Source organism: Anguilla rostrata, chromosome 16 (genome assembly GCF_018555375.3).
Source record: "Anguilla rostrata isolate EN2019 chromosome 16, ASM1855537v3, whole genome shotgun sequence".
NCBI classification, from domain to species: domain Eukaryota; kingdom Metazoa; phylum Chordata; class Actinopteri; order Anguilliformes; family Anguillidae; genus Anguilla; species Anguilla rostrata.
Genome location: NC_057948.1, coordinates 35,759,368 through 35,777,320, shown reverse-complemented (window position 1 = coordinate 35,777,320; position 17,953 = coordinate 35,759,368). Strand labels below are relative to the sequence as shown.

General features: G+C 49.7%; 1 protein-coding gene across 1 annotated transcript; it reads right to left on the bottom strand.

The window, feature by feature from the left end:
- Window positions 1-6,350: 6,350 nt before the first annotated feature.
- On the bottom strand, window positions 6,351-8,316 carry c16h11orf96 (chromosome 16 C11orf96 homolog). Its single transcript, XM_064312883.1, has one exon. The coding sequence runs from the start codon at window positions 7,803-7,805 to the stop codon at window positions 7,437-7,439; it is 369 nt and encodes a 122-aa protein (XP_064168953.1). The 5' UTR covers window positions 7,806-8,316; the 3' UTR covers window positions 6,351-7,436.
- Window positions 8,317-17,953: the final 9,637 nt, after the last annotated feature.

The following is a 17,953-nucleotide window of genomic DNA, read 5'->3' as shown; positions in this document are numbered from 1 at the left end:
AGAAATTTCATAATGTTGTGTAATCATAGCCAAGGGATGTAGGTTGTTTGTGTTAAAAATGATTTGTCAGTCTCTAGAAATATTTTTAGAATTGAGCCAAAATAAGAAAACTGTTAATTACTTCCCTGCTCTCCCCTATATGTACACCTTTAAAAGCTCAATCAGTATATTTAATGGTATACACACATATGCCTTTAAAAGCTGAATCAGTGTTTATTCGACGCAAGTATTTTGATTAGAAAAAGGAGAACATGTTTATCTGAGCACACTGTCCACACATTCAAAGCTTGGTATGTATAAATATGCGACACAGGTTATATGTGCCCCTCGCCCAAACAGTTAGAAGAAAACAACATCAAAGCAAGGATAAACACAGTCTTAAAAGATAAAATCCCTTCTGTTTCTCACCTGAAGGGAAGAGGCTTTATTCCGGGAGTAAATTTAGTCCCCAAGAATATAGACCCTAAAAACAAAAAGAAAAGATCATTAAGAACATAGTCAAATATGTTTAACTAAGAAAATCTTTGCCCCAAATTCTACATGTACAGTCCCCTCCAAAAGTATTGGAACAGCAAGGCCAATTCCTTTGTTTTTGCAATACACTGAATACATTTGGGGTTGAGATAAAAAGATGAACATCAGACAAGAGTTCAGAATTTCAGCATTTATTTCCTGGTATTTACACCTAGATGAGTTAAACTACTTAGAATATAGCACCTTTGGTATCAGACCACCCAATTTTTAGGTGAGCAAATGTATTGGCACAGAGAGTATTTAAGTAAATGAAAGCAAATAACACTTAATATTTGGTAGCATATCTCTTGCTTGCAATAACTGCATCAAGCCTGTGACCCATTGACATCACCAAACTGTTGCATTCTTCTTTTGTGATGCTTTTCCAGGCTTTTACTGCAGCCTCTTTCAGTTGCTGTTTGTTTCCGGGGGGGGGTTCCCTTCAATCTCCTCTTCAGGAGGTGAAATGCATGCTCAATTGGGTTAAGGTCTGGTGATTGACTTGGCCAGTCTAAAACCTTCCACTTTTTCTCCCTAATTAAGTCCTTTGTTGTGTTGGCAGTGTGTTTTGGGTCATTGTCTTACTGCATGATGAAGCTCCTCCCAATTAGTTTGGACGCATTTCTCCGTAAGTTGGCAGACAGAATGTTTTTGTAGACTTCTGAATTCATCCTGCTGCTACCATCACGAGTTACATCATCAATAAAGATTAGTGAGCCCACTCCAGAAGCAGCCATGCAAGCCCAAGCCATGATACTTCCTCCACCGTGCTTCCCTTCTTTCTCCACATTTTGGCCTTTCCATCACTTTGGTAGAGGTTAATCGTGGTCTCATCAGTCCATAAAACTTTGTTCCAGGACTTTTGTGGCTCATCTCTGTACTTTGCAAATTGTAATCTCGTCTTCCGATTCTTACTACTGATGAGTGGTTTGTATTTTGTGGTATAGCCTCTATATTGCTGCTCTCTAAGTCTTCTTCGAACAGTTGATTGAGATACCGTCACCCCTGTCCTGTGGAGATTGTTTGTGATGTCACTGACTGATGTTTTGAGGTTTTTCTTCACAGTTTTCACAATATTTCTGTTATCAACTGCTGTTGTTTTCCTTGGTCGACCTGTTCAATATCTGTTGCTCAGTACGCCAGCGGTTTCTTTCTTGTTCAGCACATTCCAAGTTGTCGTACACGCTATCCCCAACGCTTGTGCAATGGCTCTGATCGATTTACCCTCTTTTCTAAGCTTGCTTTTCTCCCAAAGACAGCTCTCTTGGTCTTCATGTTAGTTTATCTTTTATAACACAAATGCAGTTTTCACAGGCAAAACCCAAGGCTAAAACCAAGAGTAGATATTCAGAACTATTTATTGTTTAACCAATCAATCTCACAGGACACATCTAGGCAACAAGAAACACCTGTCAGTCACATGTTCCAATACTTTTGCTCACCTAAAAATTGGGTTGTCTGATACAAAAGGTGATATGTTCTAAGTTGTTTAACAAATCTAGATAAAAATACCAGGAAATAAAAGCTGAAATTCAGATCTGTCATCTCATGTACATCTTTTGACCTCAAACTTAATTGTCTTCAGTGTATAGCAAAAACAAAGGAATTGACCTTGCTGTTCCAATACTTTTGGAGGGGACTGTATATATATATGAGTAGGAAAAATCTAAGCTAGAAGGAAATAAACACCACACAAAAAAACTTCTGCAAACTGCATACTTAGCAACGTCTCCACTCTTTCACTTTAAGCCATTTATATCTTATATAGACCCTTCCTCCAAGCCAATCACGTCTTTCAATACATCAGGGTCTACATCTGCATTCACACAGAGGACATATCAACATCATTTTCTGTCGCATCATTCAGACATTCCCCCCCTATTCTTTACCATTTGGTCTTCTACTTTTCCTGTTAAGCTTTCACCTCAGCTGTAACCTGCTCAACCCATTTTATTTGCTGTCTGCTACTTTACACCAGGCTGGCCAGTGCAGGATGGGCTCCCCCTCTATAGACGAGTTCCTCTCGAGATTTCTTCCCATTGGGGAGTTTTTTTCTTGCCACCGTTTGAGGGTTTTCTCCCCACTGTGAGTTTTTTTTACCTCGTGTACCTGCTATTTGGGGGTTCAGGCCTGGTGTTTGCTCTGTTTGCCTTGCTACTCTGTAAGTGTCTTTGTGACAGCTCTCTTAATAAAGCGCTATAAAAATAAAACTGAACCTAATTGAATTTAACTTTGGGGATACAAATCACCCCATCTGTTGACTTTTGACTGACCTGCTCTTGTCCTTTTTTCTTCCCCTCCAAATGCACCGTCCTGTGGCCTGAACCAGTCCTGAGGCCTGCTCGGTGCTGTTGAAGGGAAAAGTGGGGAGGAGGGTGCTGTGGTGGGGGGGGGGGGGTGTTAATTTAACACATATCCCGAGTGACCCAGGCCCGGCTGCATGCACAACCATACACACACATGAACCGGACCCAGTCGGGTTCCTCGGTTCATGGAACACACAGGGGGAGCTGGAGGCTAAAGTTTCAGCTACTAGGTTATGTTAGCTTCAGGGGCCTGTGTTGACACTGTGTTGTCTATCTTGGGCAGCGGGCGGGGTGGTGTAGACAAAGGTCACTTCCTTCATACCAAAACAGCTGCTGGCTGCAGAAGGGGGGGGGGATTCACCTCCTCTGGTTTGGGAATGAGATGGGAGGGGGCCTGTTAAGACAATGTTTACCCCCCATTGACGAATGTTTACCCCGCCCCCGACCGTTGCTCCCAGTACAGAGGATTAGGGCCCGACGGGGTTTTCCAAACGCAGGCCACACTGTTCCCATAAAGTCCCCATTGTCCACAAAGAAAAACCCTCTGGTTCGGGAGGCATGCGGGACACTGACAAAACATGAGCAAAATACAGTTGTTTCATTTTCAGTTTAACGAATTACACCTCTCCCCTTTCTCAGTAAAAGCCGCCTCTACCAAGCTCCCACAACAGAGAAGTGCGAACGAGTGCAACATGAGTCTATTGCGCCCTCTGCTGCAAATCATCCGGAGGTGCGCATTAGAAGTGCAGTGCGGTGTGCTGCTGTTTAACGAATTAATTTCTGCTCGATTTTGTAGCGGTCCACGGACGCTCTTCATCAGTAAACACGGAGGCCTCTTCATCAGGAACACTGCCGATCAGGCCTGACCCTCCTGTCCGCTACGGGACGGGGCCATTCCGTTTGGCGATTCCCCTCAATGGTTCTTTTCCGGTCCATTCTCTCTGCGAGTCCCTCCCTTTCCATCTCTCTTTCTCTCTCACCCACTCAATAATTCCCCCCCCCCAGACCACAACAAGACGGCTAAATCAGTGACCAACGCTGGGGAGTCGGGCCCCATGCCCGTTCTATAGCAGCACAGACCCAGAACCAGAGCTCCTTCAAGAAACGCAGCTGGACACAGCCTTGCTCTACTGAGCTAGAGCCCCATCTGAATTTCAAAGGGTTGCCAGTTTGAATCTCAGGCAGTGCCACTGTCTCTGTACCCGTGAGGTGTCCGAGAGAGAATGTGCTTGTGTGCGAGAGAGTGTGTGTGAGAGAGAGAGTGTGTGTGTGTGTGCGTGAGTGTAAGTATGCGCGTGTGAGAGTGAGTATGAGTGAGTTAGAGTGCGAGAGAGTATGTGTTTGTGTGTGTGTTTGAGAGTGTGTGTGTGTGTGTGTGTGCACGTGTGCGTGAGCGCATGCATAAGTGTGTGTGTGTGCGTGTGTAACTGTACTTTTTTTCTGGGGAGGGTGGACATGCAGTTTCCTTTAGCTGAAATTTAAGAACATCTGATTTTAGTGGTTCCATGGTCACCATGGAAACACCAGGAGTAGGCTGCTGGAGAGAGAGAGAGAGAGAGAGAGAGAGAGAGAGAGAGTGAGTGAGAGAGAGAGAGAGAGATTGTACATCAAACAGACTGTACAACTCATTACCAGGACAAAACGGAACATTTCCCTTTCCCTATTGGACCAAAAATCACAGTAAAGAAAGGGAGTGGCCAACAGTCCCGTCAGACTGCATACTGCACATAACAGCTTAAAGAGCAGTAACACCCCCCCTCCCAAACCCTATCCCTAACACCCCCCCCCCCCAAAAGGCCATTCAGGCCGTGTTGTTTTTGTCACCGTGTATCCAGCTTATCACTGGGACCACTCACCTGTATGAGAGGCTCCAGGTGGGGTCTACAGCACCTGACCACACACTGCAGGGCGGGGCTGTTCTGAGAGGCCACGCCCCCTCTGGGTCCCTCTCTCTCCTCAGCACTAACTCTGCAGCAGCCAGGAGAAACCAGGGAGAAAGTGAGTAACAGTTCAACACACACACACTGATTTATACACACACACACACACACACACACACACACACACACACACTGATACACACACACACACACACTGATACACACACACTGATACTCACACACACAGACACACTGATACTCACACACACATAGATACTTACACACACAGACACTGATACTTACACACACACAGATACTCACACACACACACACACTGATACTTACACACACAGATACTTACACACACAGACACTGATACTTACACACACACACACACACACTGATACTCACACACACACACACTGATACTTACACACACAGACACTGATACTTACACACACACACACTGATACTTACACACACAGATACTTACACACACAGACACTGATACTCACACACACACACACACACACGCACGATACTCACACACACACAGATACTTACACACACACACACAACACACACACACACACACACACACACAACTCACACACACACAGAATCACACTCTCACACGAACTCACACACACACACGCACACACACACACACAACAGACTCACACACACACACAACTCACACACACACTAACTCACACCACACTCACACTCACACTAACACTCACACCACACACACCACTCACACTCACAACTACACACATCACACACACACTCACACTCACACTCACACCACACACTCACACTCACACTCACACACACACACACACACACACACACACACAACACACACACACACACACAACACTCACACACACACACAGACTCACACACACAACCACACACACACACACACACACACACTCACACTCACACACACAAACAGACTCACACACACACACAGACTCACACACACACTCACACTCACACTCACACTCACACTCACACTCACACTCACACTCACACTCACACTCACACTCACACTCACACTCACACACCACAACACACACACACACCACACACACACACACACACACACACACACACACACACACACACACACACACACACACACACACACAGGCTTTGGTTCCTCGGTCTTCCCCAGTTTGGATCTAATAAAGTCTGGGCATGAGGTCAGAGCGCTAATATTAGCCCGTTAGCATTCCCCCCGGCCCGGGTCCGGTTTCACAGCCCGTTAGCATTCCCCCCGGCCCGGGTCCGGTTTCACCCCTCCGCTCACGTGGAGATGATGAAATAATGTGTTTGAGGAAGGGGACGGTGCGCCCGTTCTGCGCCCGTTCTGCGCCCGTTTGGTGCCCGTTTGGTGCCCGTTCTGCGCCCGTTTGGTGCCCGTTCTGCGCCCGGGCACCTCTGCCCTGCGGAGGGTAGCGGACACAGCGCAGCACGTGTTTAGCGTTTAGCGTGGCGGGGGAAACGCTCAAACAGACTGGCAGACGGACTGAGCCATCGCCGCGCCCCGTGGTCGTAACAGACACCGCCACCTCACAAACCGTTTTTAAAGTATTCTAGCGTGGATTACAAAAAAAAAAAAAAATCATAAGGACAACAGGAGTATGCACACTTGCAAATATTTATTAAGGAAATAGGAACATTTTTACAAATTTTTAGAAATGAAAAATAAAAGTATAAAGAGCTTTCGTTTTGTGTTTTTAAACCTAAAAGAAAAGGTTCACAAGGTCGATGAAAATAAGACGCTTCTAATCCCATTGCATTAAAAAAGTTAAATAAATATAATCATAATAAGAGCACATGGTGTTCCTCTGTTCTGCTATATAAAAATAAGAAAGTTAAGTCTTCTTGCACGTTGCCGTACGGCTAACGCAATGCAGCTGTGTGAGAGCACAGAAGCTGTTAGCATTCAACCTGTCTGCATACTGAGCACAGTCACCACGGAAACGCTTCCTTCACACAGTCACCACGGAAACCCCTCCCTCTGCAAATCAGTTCAGCCACGTTCACATGTACAATTAACAAGCCAACCTTTTGTCCATTGTCTTCTTTTTCTGTTTTTTTGTTTTTTTACGAGAAGGCCTGGAGAAGGCTCACATCAGGCACCGCGTTTCAAATCAAATCAGTCAGAAAAGCAAATAAACCTTTCCACTATTATATAAAAAAGTTTTTTTTTTGTTTTTTTTTTTTTTAAGAGAGAGAGAGACCCAGCAGGCCTTCAGTCAGTCCTCTGTGTCCCCGCCCATATCCCCACTGTGGGTCTCACACCAGAAACAACAAAAGGGGAGGAGCTTAACAATGAGTAAGGAGATGAAAGTGATGACATCATCACCGCATCATAGCTTACACGCTACACTTTGCTTGGCTAAGCAGCTTCGACTTTAGATTCAGCCAGCGTTACCGGTGGAGCTTTTTTCAAATATATATATACATATAAAGTGCAGCACCTGCACATAGCACTTCTGAATATATAAATACCTGTATCTCTATACAAGTACACATTTTTATATAAATATAGATCTAAACGGTAGGAAAAGAGAAGAAGGGGGGGCGTCTACGCACAGGATTAGAGTCCTTAAAAGCAGGTGGGTCCAGCCATCAGTGTGTAGGTGCAGAGGGAGGCGGCGGGGGGGGGCGTGTGTGTGTCTCCCCCCGCCCCCCCGCCCCGCAGCCCCCCCCCCCGTCTCTCTCACTGCTGCGAGTCCGAGTCGCTGGAGTCCAGGCTGGCCTGGGTGGGCGTGGCGGCGTGCGCGTGGGCGGCGGGGCGGTGCAGGGTCTGCGTGCTCCTGCGCAGGTTCTCCAGGGACTGCAGGAAGGACCGGCGCGCCCGCTCCTCCTCCATGGGCGAAGCGCCCTCCTCCTCCACCTCGGCGATCTCGGCGAAGGTGACGGGCTGCGTCTTGAAGCGCGCCTCGCGCGCGCGGCGGGGCCGGCTCCGCCCCCGGGCGTGGCACTTGGGCACGGGCAGCTGCTGGGGGAACTCCTCCATCGCCGCGGAGAGCAGGTGGGCCGGCAGCACCTGGAGCCCGCCGCAGGACTCCATCTGACGCACCGCCATGGCGAGCGGGGACCCGCGACGGCGAGGGACGGGGGACGGGGGGGGGCGCAGAGAGCCGGGGCGAGCGACGAGGGGGCGTCTGTCGGACGCGCGGGAGATTCGGGGGAGTCCCGAACGAGCGCTTTTCCCAGAGTTCTCCCTTCCCTACTCTCTCTCTCTCTCGCTCGCTCGCCCGCTCTCTCTCTCCTCAGAAAGCGAGCGGACTAGAGGCACGTTCCACGCGGGGCGAATCTCGGGAAGCAGAGCGCCCAGAATCCCTGACAGACGGCCGCTCCAGCAGGTCCTCCCTGTGGCTCGGTCTCTGGGTCTCTCCTCTGAGCTGTGGAGACACCGCGGCGCTGCTAGCCGCTAACGCTCTGCCGCTCGGCTGTTTGACGATTCTGCGAAAAAGGACGGCTCTCCGGTCGGGTATCGTTGTCTACGCAGTTGCGTCCGCTAGTTCTCCTGGCTCCCTCCCTCTCTCTCTCTCTCTTTCACCGAGTTGTACTAAGGCTGACGACTCAAGCGTTGGTTTATATAGCCCCATGCTACCCACACTCTCCCCCACCGCCAAACACCGCCCCCCCCGTCCCTCCCCTCCCCTCCCCTCCCCTCCATACCACAGACACAGTTCCAACCTCCATACTAATCTACCGGAATCATCTCGCCTGTCACACAGATGAAAGGGGGGAGAGAGAGAGAGGAGGAGGGGACTGATGACGAGACACCCACAGAGGGAGGGAGGGAGGGAGGGAGGGAGGGATAGAGCAGTGGTTCTCAACTCGGGCCAGAAAGGGCCGGTGTGGGTGCAGGCTTTTGTTCCAACCAAGCAGTTACACACCTGATTCTACTAATCAAGGTCCTTAGTAAAGACTCCAAAGGTTGATTAGTAGAATCAGGTGTGTAACTGCTTGGCTGGAACAAAAGCTTGCACCCACACCGGCCCTTTCTGGCCCGAGTTGAGAACCACTGGGACAGAGAAGCAAAGTGACAGGCACATGCATGTACACAAGGACAGAGAGGTCTGCTCATATTTAGTGAAAAGTTCATGGTGACAACTGATGAAAACAGAGACAGAACGTGAACTTCTGCACACTCTCCCTCCTCTCTCTCTTTTACACACACACACACACACACACACTCCCTCCTCTCTCTCTTTTACACACACACACACACACACACTCCCTCCTCTCTCTCTTTTACACACACACACACACTCACACAGACACACACACATCTCCCTCCTCTCTCTCTTTTACACACACACACACACACACACACACACACACACACTCACAAATTTTCTTGCACGCACACACAGACAAACTTGGGTGGGATATCTCCAGCATGACTCAGAGACAGTCCAGGGGGGCAAGGGGGGGGGGGGGGGGACAAAACGTCAGTCACAATCTCCGAGGGGGGGGGGGGGGGATTCACAGGTCAGGGCTGGAATACCACCCCCCCCCCCCGCCTACAAGGCAAGACCAGCCAGACTGGGATTCTGGAGCATCGCTGACGGTCGCTACCTGCGCTAAATTTAACGTCTGGGGGGAAGAGCGCGTCAGACGAATGACGCTCCGAACGGTGGTGACCCTGGCGCAAGGTTCTTCACCCCCTTCCTCACCGCCACCGTGACGTACGGCGGTAACGCATTCCGACGCCGCCTTCCCAGGATCCCTGAATGAGTGGGGTGGGGGGTGTCGAGCCGGAATATTAACCCGCGCTTTTATTAACCCCCCCCGGCCTCTATTTTTGGAAGTTTGCGTGGCGAGGGGGGGTATGTTCCCGTTGACCGAAGGCGCGGGTGTCCCGTGTCAACGCGGCCTTGTCTGGGTGTTAAACACGGAGCGGCGGCTACCTTCGCTCAATCGCTCTGCTCTCCAGCCAGACCGGGGAACAGGTGAGCAGTCCCGCACCTGCTCACCAGGGGGCGATAAACAGCGGAGTCACCCACCCTGCGGAACTCAGATCGCTAGATTTCGCTATCCCATCATGCACCTCCCACCCCCCCCCCCCACCCGGATCAGAGGGAGGTCACGGACCCCAAAACCCCGCCACCAGCCGCACTCCCCCAATGACCTCATTCCCCAGGCAGCCGGGGGGGGGGGGGGGGGCGGTGACAGAAGCCATGAGGAATTCTGGGTAACCAAGGTAAAAAAGGAAAGGAGGTATGACGAGAGGGCCGGGCAAGGCGGAATGACCTCCTTGCAGATTACTCTCCGAGCGTTCGTAAGGCGCTATATTTACGCTCTTCCATACCCAAGAGGCCGATGGCGGGTGAGGGCATTCTGCGGGCGTTAAAGGCATGAGCGTCTGACGGGGGGTTACTAAGCAACCGCCAGCAGCAGAAACGCTGGCTCATCAGAGCAAAAATAGGATTTCGACGTAGACCGCAAACAGCTTGTTAGACATTGATACACAGCCAGCTGTACTGGAACAGTCACTTAGGACCAAATGCTATTTGATAGCGTACACCCCCATTAGACTCCATTCAGACACCCGCCACACACAAACACACGTGGACACGCTACTTTCAGGAAATCACTTAGGACCATACGACAGCTGTTCAATACTGTGAATATGACAATCTATGCGAACACACATACGCGCACGCACGCACCTACCCACACACACACACACACACACACACAAACTTGGGTATCATATAATGTCCCGTCCATCTCCTAAGAAGTGGGGTTATATCACATCAAGGATGAGATCACTGGCAATGAACATCACTCGGCTTAAAAAAAAAAAGCCACCAAGCCATGTTGAAAGAGAGAACCCAGGGATAGCGTCTGGTTGGCCAAACGCCAGCCTTCATAATCCTGTGGTTGCATGAGCTCGGAAACCACAGCTAAACACAGGATTTGACCTGTTCTCAAACACATCCCTGAACATCTCCTGATTCCACTTAAACACTTTAAGAAAAACTACAAACAGTTTATGTTTTTACATCTCCCCAAGAAACCACTTGCATTTAAATCATGAGCAGCTTCCGATAAGCTTTGTCCATACACTACTCTTTAAATACATTTTAATAAACGATTGCAATAAATAGTTTCATGGTTGAATTTAAGCCGGCTGACTGGATTAGTCTTCTAATCCATCTGGGGATTTTAAAGTCTTTTAAAGGCTTGATACAGTGTTAGATACTATCTAGTCTAGGTAATCAGAGCACTAATTTAGTCAGGAAAATGGCGAGCATCGTTGGGCTGAACGGCCTGTTCTCGCCATTATATTATGTTATGTTATATTATGTTGTTATTTGCATCCATAAGTTTCCAAGTGGCTTTTTGCAGATTTTAGTAGAATCTGTCACACTGATAACTTCAGCTCTAAATCCTGATGCAATTTTACTTCCAGACAGCAGGAGTGGCTGCCCTTTAACATGCAAGCGGGTGAAAACTGGAATTTTCCAGCACAATTGTTTATCGCTACACTTCCTGGTCCGGACAGAACCGGTTCACAGTGACCCTGACCAGTCACACCTCCCCACCCCCCGCCACCCCCCACCCCCACCCCACTCCAGTGCTGGGCCCTCACCCCCTGGAGCACAGGGTCACAGCAAGACCACAGCCAATCAGACGGCAGGGAAAGGGCGGGTCACAGCAAGACCACAGCCAATCAGACGGCAGGGAACGGGCGGGGCACAGCACAGCCCTTCCATTGGCATAACAACACGTCTGGAAAACACTCCCCCCATCCCTTGAGGCCCTGTGGGTGCATCCCCCCCTTGTGCGCACAGACCCTGTAGCAGTATAGAGTGGGACAGAGTGGGACAGAGAGGGACAGAGAGGAGAGAGGGGAGAGAGTGGGACAGAGTGGGACAGAGAGGGACAGAGAGGAGAGAGGGGAGAGAGTGGGACAGAGTGGGACAGAGTGGGACAGAGAGCAGCACGGACTCTGTAGCGGTATAGAGTGGGACAGAGGGGACAGAGAGGAGAGAGGGGACAGAGTGGGACAGAGTGGGACAGAGTGGGACAGAGAGGAGAGAGGGGACAGAGGGGACAGAGAGGGACAGAGAGGAGAGAGGGGAGAGAGTGGGACAGAGTGGGACAGAGTGGGACAGAGAGCAGCACGGACTCTGTAGCGGTATAGAGTGGGACAGAGGGGACAGAGAGGGACAGAGAGGAGAGAGGGGAGAGAGTGGGACAGAGTGGGACAGAGAGCAGCACGGACTCTGTAGCGGTATAGAGTGGGACAGAGGGGACAGAGGGGAGAGAGAGCAACACGGACTCTAGCGGTATAGAGTGGGACAGAGTGGAGAGAGGGGACAGAGAGGGGACAGAGTGGGACAGAGTGGGACAGAGAGGAGAGGAGAGAGGGGACAGAGTGGGACGGAGAGGAGAGAGGGGACAGAGTGGGACAGAGGGGAGAGAGGGGACAGAGGAGAGAGAGCAGCACGGACTCTGTAGTGGGACAGATGGGACCAAGGACCCTCCTCACACTCTCCAGAAAAACAGGCTGAAGCCAAAGGGGGCAGGGGGGGGAGACAAAAAACAGAAAATATATATAAAAAAAGGCACAGTACAGTCACGCACACCACAGGCCACGGGGCACGGGTGAGGAGGCTATTCTGCGCCAGGACGGGGTCGTGATCGCACAGCGGGACGGGGAGAGAGGGTAGCAGCCTCCCACACTCGTCTCCTAGGAGGAGCTGGGCCAATCACCATGGCAACCACGGAAATGTCAGGCTGGAGAGGGCTTTCTTTGGGGGGGGGGCATCTCCCTGGGTCACACAGTGAGAAGTTAACAGTGGGAAAGGGCATTACAATTACATGAAGGAATGCTGGTCTGGGAGGGAGGGAAATCATGTGACTCACTCCGGGAATCATCATGGAAAACACCAGAGCAAAAAAACAACAGAGGCTTATGGGTAATTTTCATAAAAATAAGCAGTACTGCTGAGATTTTTCCATGCTGAGGATAAGGCAGGTCTCTCTCATATTGCAGATACAGCTACTCAGTTTACTGTCACTAAACCTGCCATGAGTTCCTGTAAGACCACTGGACCGGTTACATAAATCCAGGACTATAACCATGACTTGTTCTAAACTGTCTACACAAGCAACATATTTTTTTTCCCTTCAGTTTCGGAGAAAAGAGATTTAAACTGACTGCACAGATGACGCAAGGACCCCCGGAAAGGTTCTTTATTTGAACAAAAAAAAAAAAAAACGTTTCCAAAGCAGGGGCAAAAAAACCCTGCAAATTAAAAGTTTTAAATCTCCAGCTTACAAACAAGTTCTCAGCTCTGTCAAATGCAGCGCAGAGAGAAAATTCCTCCCACGCCCCCACTGGGGAGAGCTGGGGGTCACCAGCAGCGCCAACACAGATCTAACACCAGGAGGTTGCAGTCTCAAATCCCTTTTGGGACACAGCCATTGTAGTGCCTTGGAGCAACGTTCTGAATGTGAGGAGAATTAATGACTGCCCAGCGGCACCCAACACCCACTCACGTCTGACTTCCCATTTGCACATTATTTATATAATAAATATTTTTATAGAAATATTTAGTAGAGTAGTATGAGCACCTTTGCCCAAGGTGTACAAATGCAGTGCCCTATCTGGGATTTGAACCTCAAACTTCAAGGTCACAATCCCAACGCCTTAATTTACTGGGTATGAGTTTCAAAACCGAGCTCAGATAAGAGACACAAAGTATGGCCAATCGCACACTTTTTATGCGTCCTCTAACTGAACAGTCTCTTCAATGTTAAGCATCGATTCAAAACCTCCTACAGCTGCCCCAAAACTGCATTCCACGAGCATATTCAACTCCAGAAACAAACCCCTGGACCGAAACACCACCCCCTCAGCGCTCGTAAGGAATCGGCAAAACCTACGCAGACGCAGCGTAATATTACAACAAAGGCCTTTTTCCCTTTCTGAGCTTCCCAGGGTCACTTTTCACCAAAGCACTTTCAGATTAATGGGAGAGCATTTTTACTTTAAGATGGCTTGGCGGTTTTAAGAGGACCCGGGCATATGAAACGAGGGAGATGCGCTTCTGTCTGCAGAAGGTCACGTTCTTTAACCAAAGTCAAAGTCGACAGCGAGGTCTGCTGGCACAAACCTCCGGTCCAGAAGCCCAGAACTCCCATTGGCCACCATCCTCACGCCCCCCTCACGACGCACCGTACAATCAACAGACAGCCTTGCCCGTTTGTGTCACATGACCCATGGAAACAGGAAGAGGAAATGGAGTGACCGCTGGGCGAGGACGTGCCACGGCATTAATGGTAAAGCCCCTTGTGGGGGAATTCTGATTTTTTTTGGGGGGTAAGGTCAGGGTGCCACTGAGAGGTTATAGCACTTTGGCCCTGCCCCCCTCTCTGCAGGACTGGGGGGGGAAAGGGGGCACTGTTGTTGTGTCTGATGTAACCCGAGAAACCACCGGCCCCCAGGGACCGGGGGCCATATTAAAGAGCGGGAGAACATCGAGATAAGGAATCCCATACGCTCTAACTGCGGAGCTCACAGCCAATAAGCAAGAGGGACGCTGTGACATCAGAGACCAGGGTCAGGCCCCCGGCCAGCTCGTGCTCAGTGCACCGAAGGCCCTTCAGTACTAACAAAACAACCCTAATATTCATCATCATCATCATCATCATCATCAAACTGTATTTATACAGGACTTTTCACTGCCCAGTGAAAATCTCAAAGCGCTTTATATGCGCAATTTAGTGATTTTTTAAATTAAATTAACTGAAAAATCCTCACAGAAAGTTATGGACATTTTTTCCCCCCCAATTCAATGAACCACCTTTCAATTCACTTCCTGAAAGGACTGGACTGTGATGACACTGCCTCAGGCCTCCACTGTCCAAACACATTCAGAGGAAACACCCTCAAGCTGCTCTGCACCAAGGCCATGACCCTGCAGAATGTCTAAACTCCTTTGCTTATTGGTTGCTGCCAACGCATCAGCACTTTCCTGTACACAGAGAGAAGCAGCGTCAAGCTCATAAAAGCAGCTACGCAGCAGGGCTTATGTTTCCAGTGGGGATTCAAAATAAAAGAGAAATGAAAATGACTGTTGATGCAAATACATCGCAGAATGTAACTATAAATGCAAATAAATCACTTTACAGTCACATTTAGCCAAAGTGAATCGTGCAGCTCGTACCAACTCTATTACCCGTTAAAGCAGAACTTAACTTTTACAGAGAAAAACCCAGGTTACGTGCTCTGCAGAGACATTACATTACATTACATTACAGGCATTTAGCAGACGCTCTTATCCAGAGCGACTTACACAACTTTTACATAGCATTTTACATTGTATCCATTTATACAGCTGGATATATATTGAAGCAATTTCGGTTAAGTACCTTGCTCAAGGGTACAACGGCCTACCCGGGAATCGAATCTGCGACCTTTCGGTTACAAGTCTAGTTCCCTACCCACTGTGCTACACTCCGTCCTGGACAGGAGCTGGGATTTGAACCTGCAACCTTCTGACTTGAAAGTCAGTTCTGAACGGCACTGCCCATGTAGTACCTGTAGAGAAAGGTGTCTCAAACATTTTTACAGCATACTGTCATGCAGCAGACAATCCCCCCCCCCCCCCCCCATAAAAGAAGGCCCCACCCACTGATGCTCTGAGTCTCTCTTAATCTCTCACTCTTTACCTGTATATTTATCATTTGTGCTTCTTTATTGGTTTAATTCTCGCATCAACCCATATCAAGCAGTTGAAATAAAGTTTTGTTTTTAAAGAACAAAATAGCATAAAAACAAATAAAACACAAAAAAACATTATTTAAAAATGTATTTTTTTACTGAAACATTCTTTTTCCAAGTTGTGTTGCCAATATAATGAGATGCAGCCATGCCATAAAGCATTACTGAGAGAGAGAGAGAGACAGAAAGGAGATAGATAGGGACAGAGAGAGAGAAAGGAGAGAGAGAGAGAAAGGAGAGAGAGAGGGAGAGGGAGAGAGAGAGAGATAGAGACACAGAAAGAAACAGAGACAGGGAGAGACACAGTGAGGGAGAGATAGGGACACAGAGAGAAAGAGAGAGAGGGAGAGAGAGCGGGGGGGGAGAGAGAGAGAGAGAGGGGGACACAGAGAGAGCGGGGGGGGGAGACAGAGAGAGAGAGAGAGAGAAGCTCATCACAGCAGTATATCCACACCACACTCTTGGTTACGCAACATCTTTTCAGAGCTCACAATGTTCCCAAAATTGCTGTTTTCATCTATGATCATATCCACCAGGGAAACGCACTACCTAACGAGACCCTGGCACAACGCTGGAGGCAGGAGCAACAGAAAGCAAGAACAGAACAGAACACAAGAACAGAACAGAATGGAAGAACAGAACAGAACCCAAGAACAGAAAGTAAAAACAGAACAGAATGGAAGAACAGAACAGAACCCAAGAACAGAACAGAACGCAAGAACAGAACAGAACCCCAGAACAGAACAGAACACAAGAACAGAACAGAATTGATGATATGCCTGGAGTCGGTCCTGAGACAAGTGCCTGCAGCTATTGAAAATAAAAGGAACTGAGATGTTGGACAATCACACTAAAGATGAGAGAATGCATACTACACGTACGCAGGGCCGAGCTCTGAGCTGAATTCAGGGACAGAGTGCAGGCATGCTATCAGGCGTACTGAGCTTTGAGCTGAATTCAGGGACAGAGTGCAGGTATGCTACCAGGCGTACTGAGCTTTGAGCTGAATTCAGGGACAGAGTGCAGGCATGCTACCAGGCGTATGCACTCCCACCGCGGCTCTGAGCCAAACACGGGTTCCCTGTAACAGAGAGGCTGCAGCCGGGACAGCCACCCGATACCCCAACAAACAACTTATTAAGGGGGTGAGGATAGGCACCGAGAGGGGACCACAGGTAGAGCGCCGGGGAGAGAGAGGAGAGACGAGGGGACACAGAGAGAGGGGGGAACACGAGAGCAGAGGAGCAGAGCCCCATCACAGCAGTGATTCCAACACCTCCTACTCAGAGTGTGAAATTCTGATTTAAGCTATCCGTGTCCGTTTGTCTCGTTTGTGCCATATGCCACATACCCTGCGTGGGCTCCACGACTACATAAGGCTTCCTGCACAACTGCATGATGTGCGTGAGCATCGTGAAGCTCTTCACCTGCAAAAACCACAGTAACACAGAACTGCAAAAGTCTCAATGCACGAAACGTTCTGAAGCACAGGAAACACATTAGTACACAAACAGCACAACACAGAACGCTAGCAAGCAGCAACACACAACACGTGCCCGCACACTTTGAGATGAAGAAGCACTGCCAATACACTTGTCCTAAACCAGGCTAACTAGAACACGAACTTTCAACTCAGTGAACTGGCACAGGAACGTTAAATCAAAGTTAGTCAAGCCTCATTCAGGCCTGATGACAGTCCGCCCCGCCTATACCATAAAGAACTGTGGTGATGGAACAAGTCGGATCCTGACGATTGGGATACCCATTGCAATCACCTGGTGTTCTGCGGGCGACGCTGACCAATCACATCACAGGTCGCAGAGGGCAGGCCACATCCTCAAGGGGCGAGCAGCACGGTCCTGAAAGGGGCAGCAGCAAGTCTCAGGGGACAGGGCCCAGCACAGGTCCTGCAGGGAGGAGCAGCCACAGCTCTGCAAGGCAGCCAGCACAGTCCTGCAAGGGAGGAGCCAGCACATGCCACAGGCCTGCAGGCACCACCAGCCACAGGTCCTCAGGGAGACCAGCCACACCACAGGGTCCTGCAAGGCGGCCAGCAGGTCTGCAGGGGAGCCAGCCACAGGTCCTGCAAGGGAGGACCCAGCCACAGTCCTGCAGGGGACGGCCAGCCCAGGTCTGCAAGGGACGGCTAGCCACAGGTTTCCTGAGGGGGGACAGCCACCAGGTCCTGCAAGGGCTAGCCAGCCACGTCCTGCAAGGACAGCCAGCCACAGGTCCGCAAGGACAGCCCAGCTACAGCCACAGTCCGAAGGAAGCGGCCGCTACATCACAGTGTCTGAAAGGGGACGATCCGCTAGGTCCTGCAGGTGGCGAGCCAGCCACAGGTCCTGCAAAAACGAGCCAAGCTACAGCCACAAGTGCCTGAAAGGGGGAGCCAGCCAGATCGCAAGGTCCCGTCAGCCCTGCCATAAGTCCTGCAAGGACGAGCCAACCAACATGTTCCTAAGGAGACAGCCACAGGT